This window comes from Poeciliopsis prolifica, unplaced genomic scaffold (genome assembly GCF_027474105.1).
Source record: "Poeciliopsis prolifica strain line A6 unplaced genomic scaffold, Auburn_PproV2 SCAFFOLD156, whole genome shotgun sequence".
NCBI classification, from domain to species: Eukaryota; Metazoa; Chordata; class Actinopteri; order Cyprinodontiformes; family Poeciliidae; genus Poeciliopsis; species Poeciliopsis prolifica.
The window spans coordinates 101,954-129,280 of NW_026562531.1; the positions used below are offsets into that span (position 1 = coordinate 101,954).

Sequence of the window (27,327 nt, forward strand, 5' to 3'; positions counted from 1 at the left end):
ATGACAGAACCAGAGCGGTCCCGACCCGCTTCAGGAGTTCAGAACAGAACCATCATGGTCATCCAGTTTCAGCAAACTGGGTCGGGTCGGAGCAGCGCTGACAGAGGTTCTGGTTCTGTCCAAGCAGCAGACTGACCCACAGAACCAGCGTCTACAACCGGTGGTTCTGATGCTCCTCTGGGAGGCAGCGGGTCCAGCAGGGGCCATCTCCGGGTTCTCTTGGGACCCCAAGGTGGTTCCGGACCAGAAGAACCGGAAACTGCCAGTCCATGGGGGACCAGAATCATGGCCCGATCGGTGCAGGCAAAGCTCTGATCCATCTACAGGTCAAAGGTCACCTGACTGCCGGATTCCTTCGGTTCAGGTGGGAACCTTCTCGGCCCGTCTGGCCTCAGAAACTTCCAAGCAGCACAAGGGTTCAGAACTTTCTCTGCCAACCTTTATTAAAACTCTGCTGAAAGAAACAAATATTACAGCTTCAGCGCCATGAGGAGAAACGAGCAGGAACACAGGAGCCGCTGGAGTCCAGATCTAAAGACTTTAAACCCAAACCACAGAGACCTGCAGAGACTTAGGAAATCAAACGTCTTATTGGTGGAAAACAAGGAGTCTGACGTAGAGCTGGGGAGGAGGAGCTCAGGCCTGCACAGCGGTCAGCCCAAGTTTCCTCCCACCCTGTAAGCAGCTCTGGGAACCGGCCCCCTACTCAAAGTTAAAAGTATAGTCAAAGTCCAGGGCGGTCATGTCTGAAGGGAGACCCAAGGTTTCCGGGGTGACCGCCGTCCCTGGAGGATCCGTCTCTTTGTCTGTGGCGGCCTCTTGCTCCGGATCGGGAGACTCCAGACCTTTAGCTTCTGATGGCATGGTGTCCTGGTTCCCTGCGCCCGGGTCCTGTTCGGGTTCTGGGTGACTCTGCTGCTGACGGGTCTGGTATCGGGTCTGGGAGCGGGTCTGACGAACCGGAGCAGCAGGAGGGGTCTTCCTGCTTGTTGCTGCCTTACCTCTGGTTCTAGGACTTGGTTTGGGTTTAGGATGTGGTTCTGGAGTCATCTCTGGGTGTGAATTAGCATCCTGGTCTATCTGGGGTTCAAACTGAGGTTCTGGCTGGAACAGTGGCTCAGCTGCTGGCTCCATCGTAACGGGCTTTGTCTGTGGGCAGGTCTGAGATTTACGCCCAGGACTAGTGGGTGGACTTTGACCCAATCCTTCGGTAAGAGTTGCTGCAGTCTGTTCTGAGTGAGGCGGTGGGTCAGATGGTTCAGGACCTGCAGCCTTAGCTGTTGGCACTGTGATGTCCTGAAGAGACCAGACAGAGGTGATCTGAAGGTCACCATCAGCTTGGGTTCGTGGGCTTTGAAACCCATTCTGTGGAGAAGATGGTATTGTGTTTGGAGGTTCAGTAAAGCAGGGCGACAGAGAAGGGTGTTGGGGGGCCGACTGAGGTTCGACCAGCTCCTTAGAGACCGGCTCCTTCTGACTGAGAGAGCGGTTTGGGGCTTGAGGTTCAGGTTTTTGTTGGGTTTGTTGTTGAGGTCGGGTTCGTTGGGGGCCTGAGCAGGGTGTTCCTCTGCTGACTGGACCTTAGGTTGTGGTTGGGGGTGTTTTAGGGGTTGCGGCTCGTTTTGGAGTTGTGCTTCAATCTGAGGTTGGGATTCAGGCATTTCCTGTGTTTGGGCTCTGGGTTCTGGGGGCTGTGATTGGTTGTGGGTCTGAGTTGGGAATATATTTGGGGTTTGGGTTTGTTGTTGGGGCTGAGTCTTATTTTGGATTGGGACTGAAGGAGAACTTTTAGCAGCTCTAACGTGGGTTTCTGATTTGCAGAAAGAGGAAGGGCCGGCTTGGCCGAGGCTGCTGTAGAAGATGTCGAATAAGGCCTGGGCCTTGGCTGCAGCCAGGTTGCCCTGGAGCTTCTCCGACTTCTGAGGTCCCGCTAGCATGCTCTTGAAAGGAGGTGGCTTGACGAACACGGTGCGAGTCTGCTCACTTTCCGGGACGCCAGGAGCCGCCACATCAGACACAATCTTTATCAATGCTGGCTGTGAAGGCGTGGCTTTGGATGGAGCAGTGGGAGCCGGAGAAGTTGCAGCTTTAACCGCTGGTGCAGCAGGCAGAGTTTCTGAAGATGCTGTGTTTAACGACGCAGGGGAAGTTGTTGAAGGACCACTCTGGCATGTTGCAGGCTTTGACTGGACCGGAGCAGGTTTAGGGAACAGTGGCCCTTGCTGCATTTCAGGTTTTGACTCAGCTGAATCAGGCTTAGAGGTTTTCTGATGTGGTTCAGGTTTCAACATCGAAGGGGGAAGTTTAGGACCGAACTGCTCTCTTCCAGTCACCAAGGGTGCAGCAGACATCGTCCCCAACGCTCCAGCAGAGCTTACTGGAGGCCCGGGTTTGTTGTTGAACATTTGTGGGTTTGGGGGCCTGAAAGGGGCCCTGGGAAAAGGCCCTAGTGGCCCTCCATCTGCGGTTTGGGGTCTCATGTTCAGAAACGTGTTAAGGGATGCAGGTTTTCCTGCCAGGGCAGCTCTCCTCAGCGGAGCCACAGGAGCACGGAGGTTTGGCCGGATCTGTCCTCGACCAGACGCGTACCAAGGTGGAGACTTGAGCTCCTCGCCGGCCAGCTTCTCAGCAATCTCTTTGGCAGCGGCCACTGACTTTGACAAGCAGTCCTCTTCTTCACCTGGCTTCTCCTTTGCAGCCGCTTCTTCGTCCTTGAGGAACTCTGCTGCAACTTTCTGGGCTTCCTTTGCCAGCTGGTTCTCTTTCTTCTTCCATGTGAACTTCCCAAACGAAGTGGCGTTGCCCGCAGAGGCCGGTGCTTTGCTGGCCTCCATGGCCTGCTTGCGGAGCTTGGCCCTCATGGCCGGACTCGGCCCACAGAAGATCTTGGGCAGCTCGTAGGGTTTTGGTGGAGGTTCAGACTTCCTGACGTCTGGTTTCCCTCCTGGTGTCTCAGGCTCGGCTTTATGCTTCCCTTCATCTCGCTCTCGGTCGTGTTTAGTTCTGGAATCTGAAAATTTCTCCTGCTTGTATTTGTCCTCGGCGTATTTATTGCCGTACTTTGGATGACCGTCGTCGTCCCTGCGATGGCGGTGCCGGTACTCTTCGTCTCGACTGCTGCCTCTGTACCGGCTGTTCCTGTCTTCATTCTCTCTGCTGTTGCGTTTCTCCTCCTTTTTGCTGGGTTTATACTTTTCATCCTCATCTTTCTTGTTGTAAAACTTGTCTTCCTCCAGGCTCTTTCTGATTGCCTTCACCTTCTGCTCCTCTTCCTCTTTTTTTACTTTGATCTTTTCATCGCAGGTCTCGCCAGCCTCCTCTTCCTTCTTTTTGTCCTTTTTGTTTTTGCTCTTTTCGTCTCTGTCTTTATCGTCGTCGTCATACTTGCGTTTCCTTCCGCCTGCCTCCAAACCCAGGCCCGCCTGCCGGTCCAGGTTCCTCCTCTGCTCATACAGTGGATTCTCCAACATTTGTTTCTGGTGAAGCAAACATGAAAAACACAAAAACATGCATCAGTTCAGAACCTTTTTATTGATTAGACGAGAGGAACTGCAGGGATTTCTGATTATTTTTTAAATTTGCAGCTATGTCCTTAGATACATACTGACATGAATCCAACATAATGAAATGGTTCTTGATGACATTGTTTTGTTTGATTGATAATTTCTCAGAATGAAAAGTGTATGAACTGAGGTGTGTACCGAGTTAAGCCCAGTTCACACGACCCGAGTTTTACCCCTTAGGATGATCTCAGGACGTTCTGCATTCTCAGATTGTCGCTGGCAATAATCGGACTGATCGGGTCCAGTCGGTGGAACCGGTCCCATCTGAACTCGGACATGTTCAACATGTCGCAGCCTGTGGGGTTTAACCTGCCTGGTAGTGAGAACGCAGCTTGTTGAATGTGACGGGTAGCCAATCAGAAAGCAGGAGAGGAACAACAAACAGCCCAACGACTGGAGATCAGAGATGATAAATGGAAACAAGATTGTTTATTCAACTTCTCATGCAAAGAATATCCAGAGAAATGACGAGGACAGGAGCTGGAGCGAAGTTGCTCCTGATTCCGGTCACTTTCCAGGTGTTCATGGTTAACGTGACATAAACAGGTTATAGCAATAAGGTCATTCATTCAGTCTGGGCTGGACGCTCACAGGGTGTAATTGTAACATTGATTAATGCCTGGTTTTAAAATAAGTTAACTGGACTTGTAGCCAATATTTTGTGCATATTGTTCTCAATGGAATTGTAAACATTAAAACAGCAAATATTAACTAGAAAATTCCTGAAGAAATTTAACCGGGGACCTGCCAAAGTCTGCCCACTAACATGGACTTGCACCATTCAGTATGTTAAAGTCTATAAGCTAAAATTAGCCAAAATGCTAATGTTAGCATGAATACTGTCAGTAGCATGTGGAGCATCACTAGCATGTCTCTGTAATTTACTTACTCCATTCACTATACCAAACATGGGTACTAAGTCAGAGAAATAGTTAATACCTTATTTAAGGTAAAGGCTAATGCTAATGCTCTGTTTTGCTGTGCAGGACAGTGCCCTAACTTGAGAGGAAAAGATCATGCAAGCTAATCTTATTGCACTGCCTATGGCGCTGCATTAGCCACAGATGAATCTTAAGGCTTTTATTTTGAAATTTTCAGTATGCTTGATTTTAAATGACCAATCTAATCCCATGTGTAACAGTGATGGGTTGAATCAGTTGTAAAATACCCCAATCAGTGATGTAAAAATTGTCAGGGCTTTTATTTTGAAATTTTCATTCAGCTTAATTTAAAATTGCCACACTAATCCCATGTGTAACAATGGTTGGTTAAAATCAGTTATAAAATGCCCAAAACACAAGTATTTCTGAAGGCCAGCTCTTTCCTCAGAGCTCTGCCACAGTAAAAACTACAGTGATGTGTTTTTGTAGTTCTAATTTATAATTCTAAAGGCCAGCTCCTTCCTCAGAGCTCTGCCATAGTAAAAACTACAGTGATGCGTATTTGTAGTTCTAATTTATAATTCTAAATTCCAGCTCTTTCCTCAGAGCTCTGCCACAGTAAAAACTACAGTGATGCGTATTTGTAGTTCTAATTTATAATTCTAAAGGTCAGCTCCTTCCTCAGAGCTCTGCCATAGTAAAAACTACAGTGATGCGTTTTTGTAGTTCTAATTTATAATTCTAAAGGCCAGCTCCTTCCTCAGAGCTCTGCCACAGTAAAAACTACAGTGATGCGTTTTTGTAGTTCTAATTTATAATTCTAAAGGCCAGCTCCTTCCTCAGAGCTCTGCCACAGTAAAAACTACAGTGATGCGTATTTGTAGTTCTAATTTATAATTCTAAAGGCCAGCTCCTTCCTCAGAGCTCTGCCATAGTAAAAACTACAGTGATGCGTTTTTGTAGTTCTAATTTATAATTCTAAAGGCCAGCTCCTTCCTCAGAGCTCTGCACAGTAAAAACTACAGTGATGCGTTTTTGTAGTTCTAATTTATAATTCTAAAGGCCAGCTCCTTCCTCAGAGCTCTGCCATAGTAAAAACTACAGTGATGCGTTTTTGTAGTTCTAATTTATAATTCTAAAGGCCAGCTCCTTCCTCAGAGCTCTGCCACAGTAAAACTACAGTGATGCGTTTTTGTAGTTCTAATTTATAATTCTAAAGGCCAGCTCCTTCCTCAGAGCTCTGCCACAGTAAAAACTACAGTGATGCGTATTTGTAGTTCTAATTTATAATTCTAAAGGCCAGCTCCTTCCTCAGAGCTCTGCCATAGTAAAAACTACAGTGATGCGTATTTGTAGTTCTAATTTATAATTCTAAAGGCCAGCTCCTTCCTCAGAGCTCTGCCACAGTAAAAACTACAGTGATGCGTATTTGTAGTTCTAATCTATAATTCTAAAGGCCAGCTCCTTCCTCAGAGCTCTGCCACAGTAAAAACTACAGTGATGCGTATTTGTAGTTCTAATTTATAATTCTAAAGGCCAGCTCCTTCCTCAGAGCTCTGCCATAGTAAAAACTACAGTGATGCGTTTTTGTAGTTCTAATTAGCTGCTCGGCCCTGCTGTGCTTCGTTGCTATGGTAATTAATCCTCTGCAACTGTCATGTGTGTGAGACAGAAAGAATTCTATCTTTGTGAGACACCCAGTCAGTTTTCACTGAAAAAAGCGGTCCGAACAACTCCTTCCCGTTCGGAAACCGTGATACGTATCGGAAAACCGTTTGAAGCGTATGAGAGTGCTATCTTTCGTCTCCGATAGTCCCGCGATTCATATCTGTACATCACTCACATTAATAACAGCGACGAGATAAAAATGGTGTGCGCTGAGGTCTGACATTTTTCAGAAATACATGGAAGTGATCCTGGCTGAGCGAGTTGAAATCCTGTCGCATCACTTTGCCTTGAAGCCCCTAGACAGAAAACCGTAAGCCCTAGAAAAATTTCGAAAACATTTTACCGGAGCAGGCATGCATATCTATGTCATGACCGAGTTTGATACCGATAGTGCGATATTTGTGGGCGTGACGGCGATTTCAAAATGTATTTGGGGTCAGAATCGCACTGCTTCCCACACTAACCAAACATCAGTTACAAACTGCCCAAACTAGAGTGTAACTGATGAAAAATTATTTTTTTTGCTACTTTATTTTTTATTCGTTTTTAAACATACTTCTATACACACACAGAACGTGAGGGCGAGGGCAGACATTCATACTGATAAACATTACAGTTTTATACACACTTCAATGCATGGAGCCAGATAAAAAAAGGAAAAAGGTAAACAGACTAAGAATCCCATGTATCCGTTCAGATCATGCAGAGTCCCAAAAACTAACCGTTATACACCTCTGGTAATAAAACATTCCCACCTTTCCCAAAGTTTCTCTCCTCTCTCCTTCTTGATCCGTATTGTAAAGGTCAACATTTCCATATCGTGGATCAGGTTTATAATATTCACCAGAAGCTTCAGGGTAGGGGAGACAACACCTAGTGATCGCTTGTGACCATAAATATCTTCAACAGGTATGTATCCCCTTTACTGAGTCCCTCAGGGAGTATTCCAAGATACATAGCAGAGAATGACAAATCCAAGGTTATACCCATAACTTTATATATTACTCGATTAACATCCTTCCAAAAGGTCTTCAACTCTAGACATGATAGCAGCCCGCAGCGACCACATCGCACCCCTCCAGCACGGGGACTGGGAGCCATCCAGCTTCCATCTCTGCTTTGGTGTCATAAAAAATCGGATTAGATTCTTCCATGTTAAGGAATTTGTGGTGGACACAGAGTTCCTCCAAATCTGCATCCAAGCCTCTGTTGTAATTATTACATCTGCTTCCTTTTCCCTATTATATGTATATATGAGACGTTCTTTTAGGTGAAGAACAATAGGTGCCTGCCATGCAATGCATGCAGGCAGTGACTGACTTGCGAAGTATGAATGAAGCTTAAAGAAATGACAGAACAGAAAATAATCTAAACACACAAACGGTAAAGATGAAAAAACATAACTTTAAAAAAAAAATTTTCTTTGTTACATGTTTTATGTTTAAAATTAGCTCACAAACTGTCGCTACTGCATCTTGTCAGCCATGTTTGTTTACTCTAAATTCAGTGTCATTGTGGTTTTCCGTGCATTTTCCATCTGGAATCTGAATGTGGGTGAGAACCCAGATGGTGTGCCAACGACGATTCTACAATCGTGTAGAGTGAACTGTGCTTTCCACCACAGGGTGGCGGTGCTTCCCCAGTCCACTCAGACACATGAAGAAGAGCAGACCAGTAAAGACAACCAGTTTCAGGTTGTTGATGTCGGATGTGATTCCCATGACGTTATCTTACAACATTTATTTCATCGTCCAGTTTAGACGACATTTTGAGTGAAAGAACTGCTCTGCTGCATTAGCATGCTAGTTGCCCTGCATCCAAGCTGGCGTCTGATTGGCTGCTGCAAACAGCTAAGTAAACACAACTTCCCAGCTAGCTCCGACTCTCAGCTCGAAAGTTTCACTTTAATTGTGGAGATGATTTTAGTAGCAATTAAATTATTGCTACTAAACCTAACCCTAATTTTAATGATACAAAAACTTTAAAAAAAAAAAGCTGTACACTTTTTTCTTTAAATGAACTACTTTAGAGTTCATTTAGAGGAAGTAGTTGCTGTTTTTAGAGAGAATGGTGAGCAGTTATCTCAGAGCACCAGTGCAGCCAAGAACCAGGCCTGGGGTCCATGTCTGAATGGATCCAGTTCTTTGCAGCAGCTGGAGGTAAAACTACAGAGTCGCCCTCCTTTAGCTCATACCTTGTATTTCTCATTATGAGAGTGTGTGATGACGTGTTCTTCAGCACAGATGGCGTCTCCATAAAACTCCTTACACAGCAGGCAGAAGAACCCTCTGACAGGAAGCAGGAACTCCGACCCTGCAGTCAAACACAAGCAGCACCGTTCAAACACCAGGCAGGAGGCAAAACCAGCTTCCATTCATGTTTACCTGGCGGACATCTCCAGGTTAATGAGAACCTGTCGGGACAGGAGAGATTCAGAGAAAATAGTTGCTGTTTTTAGAGAGAATGGTGAGCAGTTATCTCAGAGCGCTAGCTGATGGAAAAACTAATGAAAAGACATCAGAAGGTGTAAATGTCTTCTTCTCCGACACACAGGTCTAATCTGAGTTCCACCTGGAAGTAAAAGACAGCTAACAAAATTCAGTGGTTCAGAGACCACATCATCAGCAGCTGCAGCTTTAATTGGATCAAGTCTCGACATGGAGCCAGTACCTTTGGCTGGTTTGGTCTGCTTGGCATCTCCTAGGGGTCTCTTAGGGATCTTGGTGGGACTGGAGGCCCAGGGCCGATCGTACGGGTCCAAAGTCTGCGAGCAAAAAACCCCACGGTGAAATTTATCAGGAGAAACGTTGAGACTTCAAACCGTGTGAAGAACAAACCTTCCGGTGCGGTTTGCTGTGCAAGTGCGTGAAAAAGTCAAACATGGAACCAGAGGTGATGTTGCAGTTTTTGCACCAGTGGTTCCCAGCATCATAATACTCAAATGGGTCAGGGGGCGGAGCCTCAGCAGTGGAGAGTCGCCGTTCTGGTGAGGCTCTCGTCGAAGTCGCTGGGCTTACCTAAAACAATAGAGGAAGCAGCGATTCAGTAGAGCAGGAGGAGACAGAGCCAGTCAGGACAGAAACAAGATCCAGCTACAAAATGAAAACGACTTACCTTGACAGAGTCCAGCACCGACGGCAAAGAAACTCGACATTCATCACGCAACCATCACAAAATAAGATGAAATCAACGAAGACAAAGCAGGATAAACTCGGCGCGCATCATACAACGTTCCTGCAGTAACAATCCTATTCGGTTTAACGTCACCGATGAGTAAAACCAGGTGACACACGTTTACAACTGCAGCGCCCCCTGCAGAAACCTTCAGGTTCATCAGCAAGATAAAGACTCAGATGAGCTGGAAGCCATTACAAGTTGGTGCGGTTAACCTCAACCATGGTGAATGTTAACACATGTTAACACAGGGAACCAGAACCTGACTGAGGTTATGACCTCAGTCAGGTTCTGGTTCACTCAGAGGGTCAGGCTGTTCGAACCGGCCTCATGTTCACACTTTATCTTTTATTCAATGAAAGGATTACAGGCTTATTCAGAAACGGTGATATTAAATCATTATTCTGTTATCAGCTGTTAGACTGAAGCTACAGTGTTAATATTCACCATGGAGGTTGTATTGCCATGACAACAGCGGGAAGGCCACAAAACAAGTCTGTGGAGCGACCCAAACGTCCCACACTGATCAACGGCCCCTTGATGCTCTCATTTGGTCCAACAGACCAGTTGAGAGCATTAATATAAACGATATTTCTACAGGTGGAAGATCAGGATGGAAATGAGGAAACGAGACACCATCCTGATTGATCCCACGTTCAGAACAGAACTCTGTCTGCACCGCTTGGTTCCGATATGCAGCTACACGCTAACCGTTTGGGTTTCAGATGAAGCTTTGGGAGTCTTTAGCTCTGCACCACTAACTGACCAGCAGCAGCAAAAACCAAAATACAAAACAGATCTGAAATCAAACCAACATGGTAATGAACTCATGAGGATCCCAACTGTGATTATCACCAGATTAACCCGGGAAGCAGTCTCAGTGGTAGGATGGTGAATAATAAGTGTGTAAAAGGGTTTTGGCTCTCTTACTTGCAGCAGATCCTGCGAGCTCATTAGAAACCAAAGCACTGGAAATCCGACTGGCTCAATCAAAGTAACTACGTAAACTTGACCAAACAGCAGCAAACAAGCCATACAGACCAGAGTTCTTCAAGGTCAAAGGAACTGCAGCGGGATCGTACATTTTCTTATTGTTTAGAAATTTTTGGTATATATATTTTTTTCAAAGTTGTCTTAAAGTACATATTAAAAATATCCTACATGGTAAAATGACACTTAAAGGTGTGGTCATATTGCTTTGCTTAATTAAATTAACTGAACTTCCAGACTCTGGGACAATAAAGGGTTTTTCCATCTATCTGGAACTAAAAGGAGGCCAAAGAACTGCGACGCCAGGTGTTGTACCAAGCTACACCACAGGATGGCGGTGTTTCCCGTCAGACGGTTTGTTTGGCTCGTCCTGACGGCTCCATGAAGAAGCGCACAGGCTGCAAAGTTTTATGTTTGTTTGTTCCACATTGCTAAGCGTCTGGAAATGGTTCCCATAAACTTTTATCTAATAACATTCAGCCACTCTTATGTAGACTATGTTCTGGGAGTGAAATAACTTCTATTATGTTAGCATTCCGGCGCTAGCATGCTGATTGTCCCACTAGCTTAGCAGCTAACTGCTACTCATCCACACAAAGCCAGATAATATAAAACGCCTTTCAGATGGAAAGTAGCAGATTCTGCCAGTGAAAATCTGTATGTTGTGTTAAAAGATCTGCATTCTGTGAATAACCAGTTTGTTCATTGAGTGGCTTTAGGAAGCCATCTGTTTATTAAAACACTCTGGGCTGAAGATCCTGTCATAAGACGTTGATATGCACTAAAACATCCGACATGACGGCACACTACTGAGGGTGTACTTAGTTTTCCATCTCATTCACAGCAACGCATCAGGTAAAGCCAAATTACTGTTGAGAATATAAGTTTGGTTAGCATAACTTTAGCATGCAGCATGAACATTTTGAGTAGATTCCAAGTTAGGTGGATTTGGATAAAGATCCAAACTAAAACAACTGCTGACTCTCTGAACTTACATAAAATACTAAGGAGGGTCTTCAGAGAGGCAGCGGTTGTATTGAACTTCCTTTAGCACAGAGAGTCTGTCTGTTTTCAGAGGAGTAAAATTATTTGGTGTTGGTTTAAGAGTTCAGTAAAACACTAAAACCTTTAAGACACTGAATCTGTGGATTCCATGGCACTTTATTCTTAGCTCTTATATATTTATTTAGCTATTATGTATTTAATATAAGGTTTTAGCTCTGCTACACTGGCAGCCAAGTAACAACATTTCATTGTCAAGATTCACCTTGTGTTTTTTTTGGTACAATGACAATAAAGGAAGTCTAAGTCTTCTACAAGTATAATCAAATATATTAAAATAGCTCCCTTAAGCATTAACAGCATGTTCTGAATTAGTTAGTCTCTAACCACACTATTTGCATGCATTTTATGTTACTGAAATACAATAGGGTTAGGAAACTATTTTACTTCCAAAATATTTCAGGTATTCTGAAAGAGCTTTTCTAAAAGTAGACAACCTTGCAGTTTTTAGATCCAAACTTATAGTTATTATTTGGCAATAGATTTTTGTGCCAGTTTGTTTAAAATTGAAATCAGTTTCTTGTTAAATCACAGACAGAAAACCACCAGGCCAGGTTGCAGGTCATCAATTCTGGTCTGGAATGTAAAAAGCAGGAGATTGGTACGGGACGACTCTGGTTGATGATGACCTTTGTGCTCTCCATATATTTGCCTTTGGATTTCAGCAGGTCTCAAGCAGGGTAATAAAATTAACATTAAACAGTCCCACAAGGGGAGGACACACCTTCTAATGCATATATTTAAATGAAGGGAATACACATCCTCATAAAAAGGTCTGTTTTACAGCAGAAGATCGAATTGCTTTGTTTGCGCCCGAGTGAGGAATTCCCAAAAATGCATTTTTGTCTTTCCTTTTCAACTCGTTGCACGTAATTCTATGTTTTGTCATGTGTTGGACTTCTTGATGATCTGGGTGTGATGCTGATGTAACATTCTGTATGCATTGAATTCTCTGGATAAAGCTCTAGATGTATCTGAAGTCTGAGGTAGAATGGTTGTTTCTTTATTATTTCCCCTGCACATGCGGAGTCCTGAATCTGGAAAACTAGAGCAAAATTAACGAGCCAAGTGAAGTTTATTCCTCTAAGTTTTAACATTATTTAATTACCACTTCTGGTACTCAAGGCAGACAATGAAGTTACTGAAAATGAAATCTATAAATACCTTCACAAAACATCAAACAATCTGAGCCTTTAAATCAACAATGAACTTGTAAATAACTGCAATAATAAACCTATTAAGAAAGCAGGAGAACTGATTTCTACAGTCGGATCTTTACTCTGTTTCCATCATGCAACTGATATCAGCTGACTAAAACAGAAGGTGGTACTGGAACCATGTGGGCCCTAGCTATGCTATGCTATGCTATGCTATGCTGTCTGACAGTAAACTCTCCTCTGAAGGAGCCGTACCTTTAAGGTGGCGCTGCCGGCAGCTGGTTGCTCCTCTGGGTTCCTCCCCTGCTCCCGTTTTTCACTCTTCGGAAGCAACTCCTCTTGGTCCCGGGTTTTTGGGAGCTTGTTGATCTTGCTGGGCCGATCTAAAGGGCTCAGGCCAAGAATTTGTGCGACTTTCTCGATCTCGCTGCGCTTCCTCTCGGCAGCTTCGTGCTCCTTGCGGAGGTTGGAGATCTTGGCCATGACATCATCCTGCAGGCGGTTTATCTCCTGCAGCAGGGGGTCCTTGTGGCCGTCCTTCTCACGCCGCTTCTTCCTCAGCAGCTCGCCTGCAAACAGGGCCGTCCAGATCATTGTCAGGCAGAACTGTAATTCTCACCAGTGGTGTGGTGTTGCAACTCTTTATATTTCAGCTGGATCCAGCTCATCTGTTTGGATTTCAGGACCCGGATCAGAGCAGTGCAGAACCCCCAGGAACTCACCTTGCTGCTTCCTGAGTCGCTCCAGCTCCTTTATCAGATACTCTTTCTTCGTCATTCTGACCTCCCGCTCCTGCCTCAGTTTCTCCCGCTCCTCCAGAACCTGAGAACAGAAACCCAGTCAGCAGAAACAGACCCGCAAGTCCGGGTGGTCAGGAACACCACAGAGTTGCACAGGAGTCCTGCCAAGACAGGTAAAGACAGGAAGTGATACGTGCAGGTGAGTCACCTTCAGTTTCTCGCTCTCGTTGTTTTGCTTGTCAGAAATGCTCTGGTCCTGACTCCTCCGCCGCTGCTCTTCCTGACCAACGCTCCTCGCAAAACCTGAGGACCAAACACACAGCAATTGATGGGAACGCAGCACCATCCTCTCTGACTGGTTCTGGTTACTTCCTAAACCAGTCTAACTGGATCACCTGCAGGTCTGAGTGACCAATCACAGCAGATTTCAGTCTGGGTTCCTCACCTAAGGCCCCCGTATCTGGGGTGAGTTTTCTGTAAGCCTTTTTGTAGGAGGGAGGCGGTGTGAGGTTCTCTGTGGCAGGCTGAGGGGGCAAGGCCATGTTAGGCGGTGGGTACATGGGGGGCCACTGCTGATGGATGTAGGGTAGGTAGTTTCCATACTGGCTGTATGTTGAAGGAGGGTAGTTTGGGGGCATCATGCCAGGAAGCTGTGGAGGAGGATAAGTAGGAATGGGCATGCTTGTGTGAGTCGGGATGGGGGCGGGATCAGAGGTCTGACTCTGAGGCTGCATTGGGGTACTCCACTCATTCTTTGTCTCCTGGACCTCCCAATCTGTGGAAGTTTTAGCAGCTGTGGTCTTCTTGGACTCGTGGTCGTCACTGCTCCAGCTGGCCCCCCGTTTGGTGCCACGCCCATGACTGCGACTTCTGCTGCTGCTTGAACTGCCGCTTTGGCTCCGCCTCCTCCGGCCTCGGCTATGGCGGCTGCCGTTGGAGCTGCCGGAAGAGCATCGTCGTCGCCGCGTAGGTGTCTTAGGAGGCTGCTTGTTGCCATGAAGGCGCTCCTTGGTCCGAGCAGCCATCTTGCTGATCTCGCCAACGCCCAGGTCAAGCCCGATGGTTTTCAGAAGGTCCTGGATCTTCTCGTACTCCTCCAACGCCTGGCGCTCACTTTCCTCCAGTGGCTCTGTTCCCGGTGGATAGGCCATGACATTCTGGTCGGGGTTGATGCTGGGCTGGCTCATGTGCCTGTTCGGCTCACTCACAGATGGAGTGACCTGCAGATGAGGTGAAATGGTTGGAGAGCAGTTGTACACCTGACCGGCCATGGCTCTTTGCGAGGGGAGATCAGAGTACAGCGAGTCTTCCGTCACATCTCCGTACTGATCCAGGCTGTGATGTCGGACTGGCTCTGGTGCTGCTGACATTTTGGGCTCCTCCAATTCTCCATACAGAAACTTTTCTTCATCATCAATGTCGTCCAGGACTCTCTGTGAAACTCCGCCCCCTGGCTCTGCCACGCCCAACAGGTTCAGGATTTCTTTGATCTCATTGTTGAGGTTGGCCCGTTGAGACATCTGTGGGTCGGACCTCAGTTCTGAGAGAACAGCCGCCACGGCACGCGGGTCGTTCAGCTTAACAGCCTGCATCAGCTGATCGGCCACACGAGCCATGGTGCGGTCCAGGTCCCTGGGCGAGTCGGATCTCTGTGGCACAGAAGCACAACGTGATGCAACGCCACCTCATCAAACCCAAAACCAGTCCTTCCTCATTGTAGTATCTTAACATTCTAATATAAATTAAAGCTTAGTAACAGATCAACTTGGCTTTTTTCAGGATAGATTCTCTAGTTAGCAGTTCAACTGGTACCAGACTGAACATACCCAAAAAGATGGCGAGTCTTCGTAACTGTTGTGCTTCTTCAGAATGGATTTGGTAGGTTGACCCAGTAGCTCCTCCACCTCCCTTTTGCGTCGGGCCAGCTCCAGCTCTTTAAACTGCTTCCTGGACGGATCACTCTTGTCTCTGATGGAACTCGAGCTGCTGGAACTCGAACTGCTGAGACTACGACTCCTTCCTCTGCTCTTCCCTGGAGATCTGGACCTGGATCTAGACTTGCTGCGGGCTCGACTCTTGCTCCGACTTGTGGCCCGGCTTTGCTGCGTCCCCGGCTCCGGCCTGGACTCCGACTCTCTCCACGGTGACGACTCTTGCTGCGTCCCCGGCTCCGGTGGACTCCGACTCTCTCCACGGTGACGACTCTTGCTGCGTCCCCGGCTCCGGCCTGGACTCCGACTCTCTCCACGGTGACGACTCTTGCTGCGTCCCGGCTCCGGCCTGGACTTCGGCCCCTGCTACAACTCCGCTCGTATTCAGGTCGGGGAAGGTAATCTCTGTAGGAAAACATAAATAGAACTGATAGCACATCTGGATCAATAAGGGACTGTCTTGGTTCTTGCTGGGTAAAGGAGTCTAAAAATCTGTTCTGTGCTCAAGTGTCCTACTTCCTGCTGTGTGAACTGCCCTGTGGAGAACAATATATTCAATTATCATGACAAACTTGACCGAATATGAAACAAGAATCTCAAAGAACCATATTAATGGAGAACAGCTGATAAATGAGATATGAAAAAAATTCAACATGCAATTGTACCAACAAAGAAATCATCCATCCATTTTCTTCTGCTAATCTGGTGTCAGGTTGCAGGTTCAGTGGCCCACAAGGGAGACCGAGACTTCCCTCTTCCAAGCCCCTGGTTCAGCTCCTCCAAGGGAACAGTTAGGCATTCCCAGGCCAGCTGTGGAACATCGTCCCTTCAGTGTGTCCTGGGTCTTTCTCTGGGTCTCCTCTTGTGGGACCCTATCACCTCACCAGGGAGGCGTCCACCCCAACCAGATCCTAAGTCACCTCTACTGGCTCCTCTTCCTATGGAGAAGCAGCAGATGCGCCTGGATGACCAAGCTTCTATCCCTAAGGGAAAGCCCAAACAACTTACAGAGAAAACTCATGTCGGCCACTTGTACCTGTGATCTTGTTTTTTTGACCTCTACCATCATCTTATGACCATAGATGATGGTAGGAACGTAGATCAACTGGTGAATCAAGACTTGCCCTTTGGCTCAGCTCTCTTCATCACGTCGGACCGGTACAGTTTCATCGCTTCACTGTAGACCCTACTCCAATCCGTCTGTCGATCTCCCATTCCCTTCTCTCATTCGTGAACAAGATCCAGAGATATTTGAACTCCTCCACTCGGGGCAAGACCCCTCGACCCGGAGAAGGCACTCTACCCTTTTCCGGCTCAAGACCGCACTCGGCTGCGAACCGCTCCAGCGAGAGCTGCAGATTACAACCTGATGGAGCCAACAGAACCACATCATCCGCAAAAAGCAGAGATGCGATCCTGAGGCCACCAAATCGGATCCCCTCAACGCCTTGACTGCACCTAGAGATTCTGTCCATGAAAGTAATGAACAGAATCGGTGACAAAGGGCAGTCCTGGCGGAGTTCAACTCTCACCAGAAACGAGCCCGACTTACTGCCGGCAATGCGGACCAGACTCTGACACCGGTCGTACAGGGACCTGACAGCCTGTATCAAAGGGCCCGGTACCCCAAACTCCTGGAGAACCCCCCACTGGACACCCTGAGGGACACGGTCAAACACCTTCTCCAAGTCCACAAACACATGTAGACCGGTTGGGGGAACTCCCATACACCCTCCTGGACTCTGCTGGGTTGTAGAGCTGGTCCAGTGTTCCACGACCAGAACCAGAATCACACTGCTCTTCCTGAATCTGAGGTACGACTATCCGACGGACCCTCCTCTCCAGGACCCTTGAATAGACCTTGCTAAGGAGGCTTAAGAGTGTGACCCCTCTATAATTGGAGCACATTCTGCACGGAGCCCCTTTTTGAACAGGGAGACCACCACCCAGTCTGTCAATCCAGGGGAACTGCCCCTGATGTCCATACAATATTGCAGAGTGGTATCAATCGAGTAGATCTTTAGTCACCTTGGTGACCACCAGAGATTGGAGAGCTAGACCTCATCGCCTTGGAATGAGGTCAGTGTGCTACTCAATAGAAAACCATCCTCATAATGAATAGCCCTCATCTCAAAAAGGGGGACTTAACCTGCCAGGTAGCACTGTGCCACAGCCTGACACACAGCAGGACAAAGGCTTAGAGGACAGATGTACAGCTTGCAGTGATGAATCTAGAGAGGCATCCATTTTTCCAGAAGTTACTGCAGTCTCCTGAATGTTTCTGGTTACCTCCACAGATAGTGGAGATAGTGTTGGATAGTGATAGTTTGTGGATCATTTTAAAGACGAAACAAAAAGAAAAGCCGTTTGATAAAAGGAGCAGCTGCTCTATGATTCATAACATTTTAACTGAAAAACATAACTACATATAATAAACATATATAAAAATGACATTTACATAAGGTAATAAACATTTCCACGTCACCTCCGATGTCAGCTCTTTGGGATCCCCTCCATTCTTACGTCACCGCGCGTTCTGATTGGCTCCCTGTCACATTCGACAGGCTGCAGTGATCGGGCCGAGACCACGATGAATATTCAACACACCACCACTAACAAACCACACACTGCAGGACGTCGTAAGATTGTTGGGAACATCAGACATCTGACGGTCACCCTGACCCATTCAGACAGAGAACAAACCCCAAACACGGCAGAAAGCCAGTCCCCGAACAAAGGTTTCTATTACCAATGTGAGCAAATCTTCGACTAGATTCTGCTCATATAAAAATAAAACACGACTTTGCAATTGGGTTGTTTCCATGAAATAACAAATTGAACTAAAATCACACATGAATAAGTTTGTTCATGCAACATGTCATCAAACCCAAGGAAGTGACGATGTAAACAGTTTCATGAAATGTATTCATAATCCATCATCTATCAGCCAATCAGAGGAGGCGTCGGATTCAAGCCCCGCCCCCGGTCATGGGTGGACAGAGTGATGGATTCAGCAGGTTTATGATTGGTGAGGAGCCAGCAGCCCATCGCCTGAAGAAACAGACCACCAAGAAGAAACAGACCACCAAGAAGAAACAGACCACCAAGCAGAAACAGACTACCAAGAAGAAACAGACCACCAAGAAGAAACAGACCACCAAGCAGAAACAGAACCAAGAAGAAACAGACTACCTGGAAGAGACAAACCCGTGTTTCTCTGGGAACACGTGACGTCCTAATGACGACAGAATTATCCAGGTGTGCAATTATCACCTGATGTCAGTCCTCCTCCATCACAACCATTTTTAAATCACTATAATAAGAAGTAATAGGTATATGATATAATTTTATCTGCATCAGGAATCATTCCGATTTTAACTTTTACGTCCAGACATGTTGAAGTGATTATGGTTTTCCTGTTGGTTTATTGCTGTCTTTGCTTTTGATCAAACCTGTACAGAGTGAATGAATGTCTGACCGTGTCGAAGGGACTAAAACTCATGTTGGACCACAGAACCAGAGGTCAGTGACGGATCAGAACCTCGATCCTGATCTTGGTTCTCCTGTCTCTGGTTACCTGTCGTGGTGGGTTGGGGGCCAGTCAGCTCGTTCCCCACGCTGATGACCAGGTTGTGGTCCAGGTGAGCTGGTCCTCTGTGAGACGGAGACCTCTGCAGGAGACAACACAGGTAATCTGATCTATAATCGGTTTAATATAACAATAGTAATTATAATAATATCCTGATCAATCAAGACTCAGACTTTCCAAATGTCCTACACTAAAAACAAACCCTCGAATGCACCACATGTGTTTTTTCTGTGAGCAATTACAGCCGATCAATAAGTTTGATCAGAAGCTTTCCTCCAAGCTGATTGCAGCTCGGAGTCTCCCGGTTCCGCCGCCCTCAAGTGTACCGTTTAAATCGGCTCATTTCTGAATGAAGTCTGGTCTGCAGCCCGTTAGCTGGAACTGACCAGAACCTTTCAGAACCCAAACACTGTCCTGCAGTTCTGGACCGATAGAAGACCCGATTCTGATAGGAGGAATTAACAGCTTTTCATAACATTCGGTTCGGTCTGACTGACCTCAGGAGGCGGAGCTCCGGCCCAAAAGTCCCCGCCGCGGTGACCTCCTGGCCCGGGGGACGGGGGCCTCCGGTGGTCCCGGTACTCCGGGTAGTCCTGGTGGTAAGGAGGTCTCGGTCGGGCCCTGTCGTCCCGATATCCCTGTGACGGGTAAGGCCTGGCGGGAGGCGGGTAGCCTCTGAACGGAGGCCGGCCGCGGAACATCTTCTCCCGCAGAGTCGCGCTGTGGCCGCGCGGGGCTGCGGGAGCTGCGGGTCGGTACGGCGCGTCACAAGCAGCACGAAGCCACGACTGGTTCCGGTCCGCAACAAGACAGACTATTATTTTTATCAATGCAGTGGTTCCGAGTTCGGCTCCGAACCGTACACACTGAACCCTTCTTCTTTGTTTCTGCGGAGCATCTCGCTTCCTGATAGCCTCACTGTTGCCACCGCGTGACGAAGATGCGGTACTGCAGGCGGGGCGATCCAGAGCCATAACATGAACTTTGACCTGTAGAGAAATCCTGAGCGCTCCCGATGTTCTGAGCCAGTGCAGAACAGGTTCTGACCTTGGAAGCAGAGCTTCAACTGATCTCCTGATTCCCAGAGAAAATATTTAGTTAATGAGGAGATCCAGGAGTGATCCAGGAGGAGATCCAAGTGATCCAGGAGGAGATCCAGGAGCGATCCAGAGTGATCCAGGAGGAGATCCAGGAGGACATCCAGGAGCGATCCAGGAGTGATCCAGGAGGAGATCCAGGAGGATCCAGGAGTGATCCAGGAGGAGATCCAGGAGTGATCCAGGAGGAGATCCAGGAGCGATCCAGGAGTGATCCAGGAGGAGATCCATAGGTCCTGAGATGATTTAATCCAGCTGCAGATTTACAGGAGAACCTCCAGAGGGCGCTCTGTCACTCCAGCCTGGACTGGGACCCACAGAACCAGAATAGTTTGAAATATTAAGCAGAACTAGTTTCTAAATGTTTAGACTGTTATTTAAAAAAAAAACACACAAAGAAAGTGATTTTTTAAAATTCAGTTTTATTGACAAACTCCCAAAAAAAAAAAAAAATCACAGGTTTATACTTTTTAACACAAACAGAAACAGGGAAAATCGACCCAAACTATGTTAGAAAGATTTGAACTTGGCTCCTGTTACTGTGATGGAAATGGGACTGAAGCGCTAAAGGTCTGGTTTACAGGCTTTAATCTGCCTGGCAGCGACGGCTCTGAACCGGACCGTCAGCTCATCCGCCAAGGTTCTGCTGGACTTTGTGGGTTTACCTCCACTTGTGCAGTCTGCAGACATCTATAAACAAATGATGCCGATATTTTTCCTTTTATAACAGGAAACATCACCCAGATTATTATGTAGTTTGATAACTCCAGATATGTATGTGTAGCTGTAATCCAGAAGCAGCAGCTCTGCACTCTGATCTGCATGGACAAACACAATCCCCCTAAAACCCAAGCAAAGCTTTCAGCTTTTCGGGTCCAATCAGAGTTCTGTTGGACTGGGTTTTACTCACAGAGTCTCCGGGATGTGAAGGTCTGATGGGTCGTCCTGAGGTCCTGCTGCTCTGCCTTCATGCTTTCTTCAGGGCTAACCACCGAGGTCTTCCATCAGTCTGCAGGTCTGACTGCCGTCTGCCAGACATTTACTCTGCAACTTCTATACTCGACATATCTAGAGGTCCATGAAACTCAAACAATACATTTAATCCACTGCAGTTTATGACGTCTCCCTTCGCTGCCAGAAGGTTTTTGGGGGTCAAATGAATTTAGCAGACCTTGCAGCTATATTTAAGTCCCTTCTAATCATAAAGGAAGAGTTGATGAAATGAGAGGCAGCGAGTCACATTTATAGGGAAGCATCTGGTGAAAAAGACCCAGAGCTTCTTCTGATGAAGGAACCAGAAGGACATCAGATGTTCTCAATGCTCAGCCAACTGTAAACTATTAAACTGACACCAATTCAAAAGTTTTTATTTACATTTTTCTAAAACTCATTTCATTGAAAAACTTCATTAACTTTGATGAAATGATTTAATTCAGTTTTGCAAGAAAACCAGAAGAATTCCTGCAGAGGAAACTTCAGTATCATCTGGGGACACATCTGCTGAAAATCACATAAAATTAATAACAATGATGGGATATTTCAGCTGACAATGAAATGGTTCTACTGTCAAACCTCAACATAACTGTCCTTATGGAGCATCAATGAGATTCATCTGAACTAGCTAGCTACTGGGGGACATAAGAACCGTGAAAGAAAGAATGACGCCTACATCCCTGGAGCATTCTGGGCGTTCACCTCCAGCTCCCACTTTTCCAGAAACTCCTGCAGGTTCAGGTTGAAAACATCAATGCCTTTAGGCGACAGGTGGATGCCGTCACCCCGGTACAGCCCTGTGTTGGTGCCACACCGGATGTTGTCGTGGTTCACCGAGATGCCTCCCAGATCCGACACAATGCTGTGGATTCTGCGGTTCACAGTGGTGCGAACCAGATCCACTTCATAGCTGTCTGGCGAGTGACGCCACACCCGGCGAGGGAGGATGTCGGACCACACCAGGAGGCAGTGTGGGAAGATGCTCCGTATGGAGGCCATGTCCTTCTTGACGGAGGCCAGCAGGTTAGTGGGGCTCTCGGTGCTCAGGTCGTTCCCTCCCAGGTGAACTATCAGGGCGTCCGGTTGGGCCATGTGATCTTCAAACTGGTGGAGCTGGGCAACAGCTGGGACCAGGTCATGCCCTGGATGCCCTTCCACCAAATGGTCACCTTGTTGGGGTCCATGCCCAGCTGCATACCTACCTCTGGAGACTTGGCCCGCGACTCGGCCCAGTACACAAGCGAATGACCACAGATCCAAACGTTCTTGGGCTCACTACTGATTGGTTTACCTAAAGATAAGAACAGGACAGTTCAGGAAGTGAGAGGGCATCATCTGACAGACATGATTTTAACGCATCTCAGATCACGCCACAGACTGCTTTCACAAAGATCCACTAAAGCCTCTTAATCTGGACGGCTTCAATGAGGCACCAGAGATGATCCAAGGCCAGGCGAACAGAGACATGCTCAATAATGCACCATGTATACATGATATCAGAATGCATCATTGTTTAGGAATAATATTGCATTACAATTAACAGAGCGACCAAACATCAACATACAGACACCAGGTCGAGGATTGAGGATTTCCACTCTGATGGATGGATGAGATTATCCTGATCTGACGCTGTAGCTCTGCTGCTACAGGCTGTGGAGGACAAAGTGACCATGCTGCTTTCTCTACTACTCTCCAAGTATTTGTGATCCACAGCTCTTGCTCTCTGGTTTGCATGGCATGTCCTGTAAAACCTGGAGTTTTGTCTTAGATGTCGCCACTACAGGAGCTGCTCCTGCCGTTAACTCTTTAACATAGAAACTTGTTTCAAAAGTCAGACTAAATTAGAATGTAACTGACTCTGGATGCTGTCCCTGGTACCGCCGCCATTCTGGTCGGTCTGGGTATTAACTGGTTTTGTTCCACAGTCAGATGATGTTATAGATGGTGGACCGCTGAGCTCTGAAGTAAATAGTTAACCGATCTTTGTGAAATCAACCTGGAGCGTTACAGAAATAAGTCGGTACAGATCGCAGTAAAGTTCCCCTCCAACGCCTGCAGGTCTCAGCGGTCTCCTACCCAACTCAGTTAATGTCTGAATGATGTCCTCTGCAGCAGGGATGAGCAGTTCGCATCAGGGCCTCATGACTAAATCGACATACACACAAAACATGTGGCGTCGTATTTTACACTCGGCATGTATGAAAATGAACACAGCGTGAAAGTGTGCATACATATAAGCAGTTTTTCCTGCCGAGAAAATGTGCAGCAGCCACACAAACTATCTGAACAATGATAAACTCCAAAGAGTCAAAACTCACTGAATTCACTGAAATCTGATTCAGTTATTTTGACCAGGAAGCATCAAATCCAAAGGTTTTTATGATTTTAATATTTTAGTGTTTAAACGTTGAAACTGAACCGATTTATCCTCAGACAATAAGCCAACAAAAAATAACAAAGATGTGAAAACATCACAACATGTAAAAATAAATTTACTCAGTTTGTCTCAAAGATAAAACGATTTGTCTGAATGAATCTATGGCTCATTTATTCAAGAGAAACCAGGGCTGATCAATAGGTTTGATTACTGCAGGTGATCAATAATCTCAGGTATAGCTGCTCCTGTGGCTCTGATGGAGAACATGGAGCCATTGATCAGAGATCATATTGATCTGCTGGTTTATTGGCGTTTAGATTGATCCAGACTGATCATTGTGGGGCTCTGAGCAGAACTTGAAGCAGGAACCGGTCCCGGTCCCGGTTCTGGTCCCGGTCCCGGTCCAGCTGGCCCGCCTTGTGGACAGAAAGCTTCTGCGAACCGTATTTAGGATAAAGGTTTAAACCGGCTGAAGGCTCTGCTGCTCCGTCTGACATTTATCATTTATTTGGAGTTTTTATGTCTTTAAATGTACTTTTATTTTTGTAAGGTGACCCTACATGCCCTGATAATAAACTGTTTTATTATTATTATAAATACCATGGCAACCGCCATGTTGCCATGGTTACAGCTTCACACGGCGGCAGACTTCCAGGTACTTCCAGGTACTTCCAGGTGTTTCCAGGTACTAATTTAGATCAATATGCATTTGTGGAGGCGATTGCGGATCGCAGCACAGCTTCATACAGCTGGAGTTTCTAAATTTGTCCTACGCCGAGTTTTAGTGTGAAACTGATACCTGAGGCCCTGATGTTTTGGCATTTATACTGTATTTAAAACGCTTTGCAATGTTTCTGGCTGCGACTGAATGTTACTGCAGTTGAAGCTCCACAAGCAACAGAAAAAACAGAAAACTAAAACAATACTTTTTAGTTTTCAGGTTAGCAAACAGATTGATGAGTTGGTCATAAACTAAAATAAATCAAAATTTATGCAACAGTCAAAATTATTCTATGCAACTGCCCATCCCTGCTCCATCATGGCATCAACTTCTGCAGAGTCCAGAAAAACTGACCGATCGTTTTGATCTGATGTCTTGAGTTCAGGAAACCGAGAAAACCTGCAGGGTTTCCTGTCCAAACTCTTGACTCTCTTTTCTCCTGATCCGTTTCTACAGGGTAAAACTCACTAGCTCGTACAAATATATAACTAATATTCACTACCTGAAGAGATTTTGTTTTAAATCAATACTACAGCTTCTAAAGTGAAAAAATGTGAGTAATGAATGTGTTGAGATTAAAGAGGTTTCAATGTTTCACAGCTTCAAGTTTAGAGCAAAAGTATTACTTTAGCTTAAGAAATCAAAACAGTCACCTACCTTTACTGTCAAGAGAAAATGTCACTCTGCAAAGTTTATCATTTTAATCAAGTTATAAAACCTTCAAATAATCCCGCAAATACGGAAAAGCACCGCGAGACTTTTACCTGCCGTCTCTAGTTTGGCTCCACATCCTTTAGGTAAAATTCAGACGTTGAAATGTGTCACGCAAAAAGTCAAGCAACCATGAAGAACATCACGTTTAACGTCTAAAGGTTCAGCACAACGAGTGTCTTTGCCAATAAACGTGTGTGTGCTCCTCCTCATCTGGCTCTGACGGTTTGCTCGTGGTCCAGTACTTTGTTTGTAGAACTGAAATGAACTTCTATTAGCTAATCACCCAAAAGAACGACTTTAGACCTAGGATGTGCAGTGAACAAGCTGTAGCTCAGATCTATACCTAAAGGTGTTTAATGTTTATCGTTCAGGAAACGCCCAGGTTTCAATCGATTCAGCAAAGAGGATTTGAGGGTAATGTCATCAATCAGGTAGTTCTTCATGTCAAGAAATGTAAAACCCACCCTGGTCTAACAGAGCAGCAGTGGAGGAGCCGGCATTCGGTTCAGGCCCAGCGACTTCAGAGGGCCGATCCGTGGTCAGACAGCCAGACCACAGAGGGCGGCCGACTAAACATCGGGACCGGAAACTTTCCAAGACCTCTGCTAAAGAGGTCAGAGGGCCGATCTCAACACGGTGATGTTGAGTTTGGATAAAACACATCTGGCTCCATGCCACCAAAACATTGACATGTCTTTTCTTTCTCCAGTTTGTGGTTAGCCTTCTGCACCAAACAGTCTCTATCAAAGTCTACCAGCATGAAGAGAGAAGATAGGACACCATTAGATGGGTCTGTGTTTAAACGCTGCCTCTGTTCATCGCTGTTATCAGATTTTCATTTCAGTTGCTAAACTCCATACTGGACCAGTCTGGTCTAAACTGGGAATGTGGATGCTCAACCTGAGGATGCAAACAATACAAATTCTCAGCACAACATGGAAAAGTTGCAGACTTATAGTCACAAAGTTAGGAAAAACTTTTTAATAAAGGTTAGTTTAACGAAGTGAAGGTGATATCAGACTAACCGACGGGAACAGAGATCCTGACTTATTCTGGTAACTATGGTCTGTTTGAAAAATACAGTTCAGATAAAACTTTCTATTCCAATAACAGAGTTATAGCTGTAGATTAGAAGATCCTGGAGAAAATCTACACGCTTTTATGTCAAACTACTCAACGTTACAGCTAACTGATACTTCAAGCATAAAGACCCTTAAATCGATACGGTTCTGTTGGCTGCATATCTACGGCACAAAGGCGGGTCAAAACTCTAAATGTGAAACTAAACGTTTAGAAATGAGGAATACAGCAGAACATGTCTCTTGTTCAGCCTTTTCCACCAATTAAGGCTTTTAGCAGCTACGCATTTTCCAACCGATACAGAATTTGGATTGAATGTAGCAGACAGAACAAATTACCATGACCACAACTCTAAATAGTCTGGTGGGTTTTACTTACTGTTCATAAGCTTTATAAGACTAGAGATGCTTTGGTGCAACGTCTTGCTGGATGGTAGACTCTTTCAGCTTAGGTTGAAGAAAACAAAACCGAAGTGAACTTACCCGGATGGGCTTTACTAGCACCTGTCTCAAAGACGCACCACGAACAAAACGCAACATCCGGCGAAAACATGAAGAACAGGGACCGCTACCAGGGCTGGCAGGAACCCACGAGGCTTTTATCAACATGGCTTTTATGTTAAGAATGAACAGATCCGACCCAAACATACAACAGGTTCTTTAATTTAAACAGACTTAAGTGCTTCCTAAATGTGATTTAGCTTTAGCTTCTAATGTTTACCAGAAAGACAGTGAGGTCTAAATTGCAAGTGATAAATTACTCTAACAGGTGATGCTAATATTCAGATGTAGCTTTCTGCTCTTAGCCTGACTGCAATGTTGAGAAAGTAGCAGCAAGAGACCAACAACTAGCTCGCTCTAAGTGAGCATCCCTAGTTATCTGACTGAACCCTGCACTCATAAAGCCATGTCTACAAAAAGCCATCCTGCCCTCACCAAGTCCCGGAGCACATCTTCAGCCTAAAACATCATCCACATTTCGCTCCAAGATTCTCCCTCAGGTAAGCGTCATGACCCAGTTGGTAGCACACAGAGTGCTACAGAGAGCAACGAAACGCTGAAGACCCACAGGATTAAAGCTGTGTGAAGATGACGACGAGATCTTTTTTTCTGCAGAAGATCCTGGTCAAAGCCGAGGTTTGTTTCTGACTTGGTGCGCATCAAACATTAAATTCAGGGAGATCATCAGAAGTGTCTACACTCAGTCACCACTGGGGCACTGAAGACTTCCAAGCTTGATGCGGCCCATCTGCCGACCTTACAGTTAGCCAGCTGGTGCTTTGGTAGATGAAGCTAGCATGGAGGAACTGCTGGATGCAATGTACTGCAGCAGCTGCAGTGAAAATCAGACTGTGGTCCCCAACTTTTACAGGATCTTCCTTATTAATGGGTTATTAGCCAATACACCAATAAATCAGTTTGCCACTGCTGTTTTAGCTACACACATTTTGTCCCAACTTTACTGGATTAGCTTGGTTCTGAAAGCTGCTACGCCATGCTAACAAGCCACTTAAAACCCATGAATAACATTTGTTTATGAAAGTATCTACACAGTCCTCATCGGTTGCTCCTGTTCAGATCAGGAGGAATC

The 27,327-nt window shown here is 46.0% G+C and overlaps 1 protein-coding gene across 1 annotated transcript; it reads right to left on the minus strand.

Annotated features, from left to right (window-relative positions):
• Positions 1–417: 417 nt before the first annotated feature.
• Positions 418–19,889, minus strand: LOC129356088 (zinc finger protein 318-like). The gene is given in 16 exon segments (XM_055025698.1): positions 418–1,535; positions 1,538–3,476; positions 8,307–8,425; positions 8,783–8,876; positions 8,950–9,129; positions 12,751–13,064; positions 13,218–13,317; positions 13,444–13,538; positions 13,681–14,884; positions 15,062–15,333; positions 15,336–15,409; positions 15,411–15,507; positions 15,510–15,571; positions 18,744–18,765; positions 18,768–18,837; positions 19,253–19,889. Coding segments are annotated over 16 exon segments (5,952 nt in total). The 5' UTR covers positions 19,730–19,889; the 3' UTR covers positions 418–702.
• Between the last annotated feature and the right edge of the window lie 7,438 nt (positions 19,890–27,327).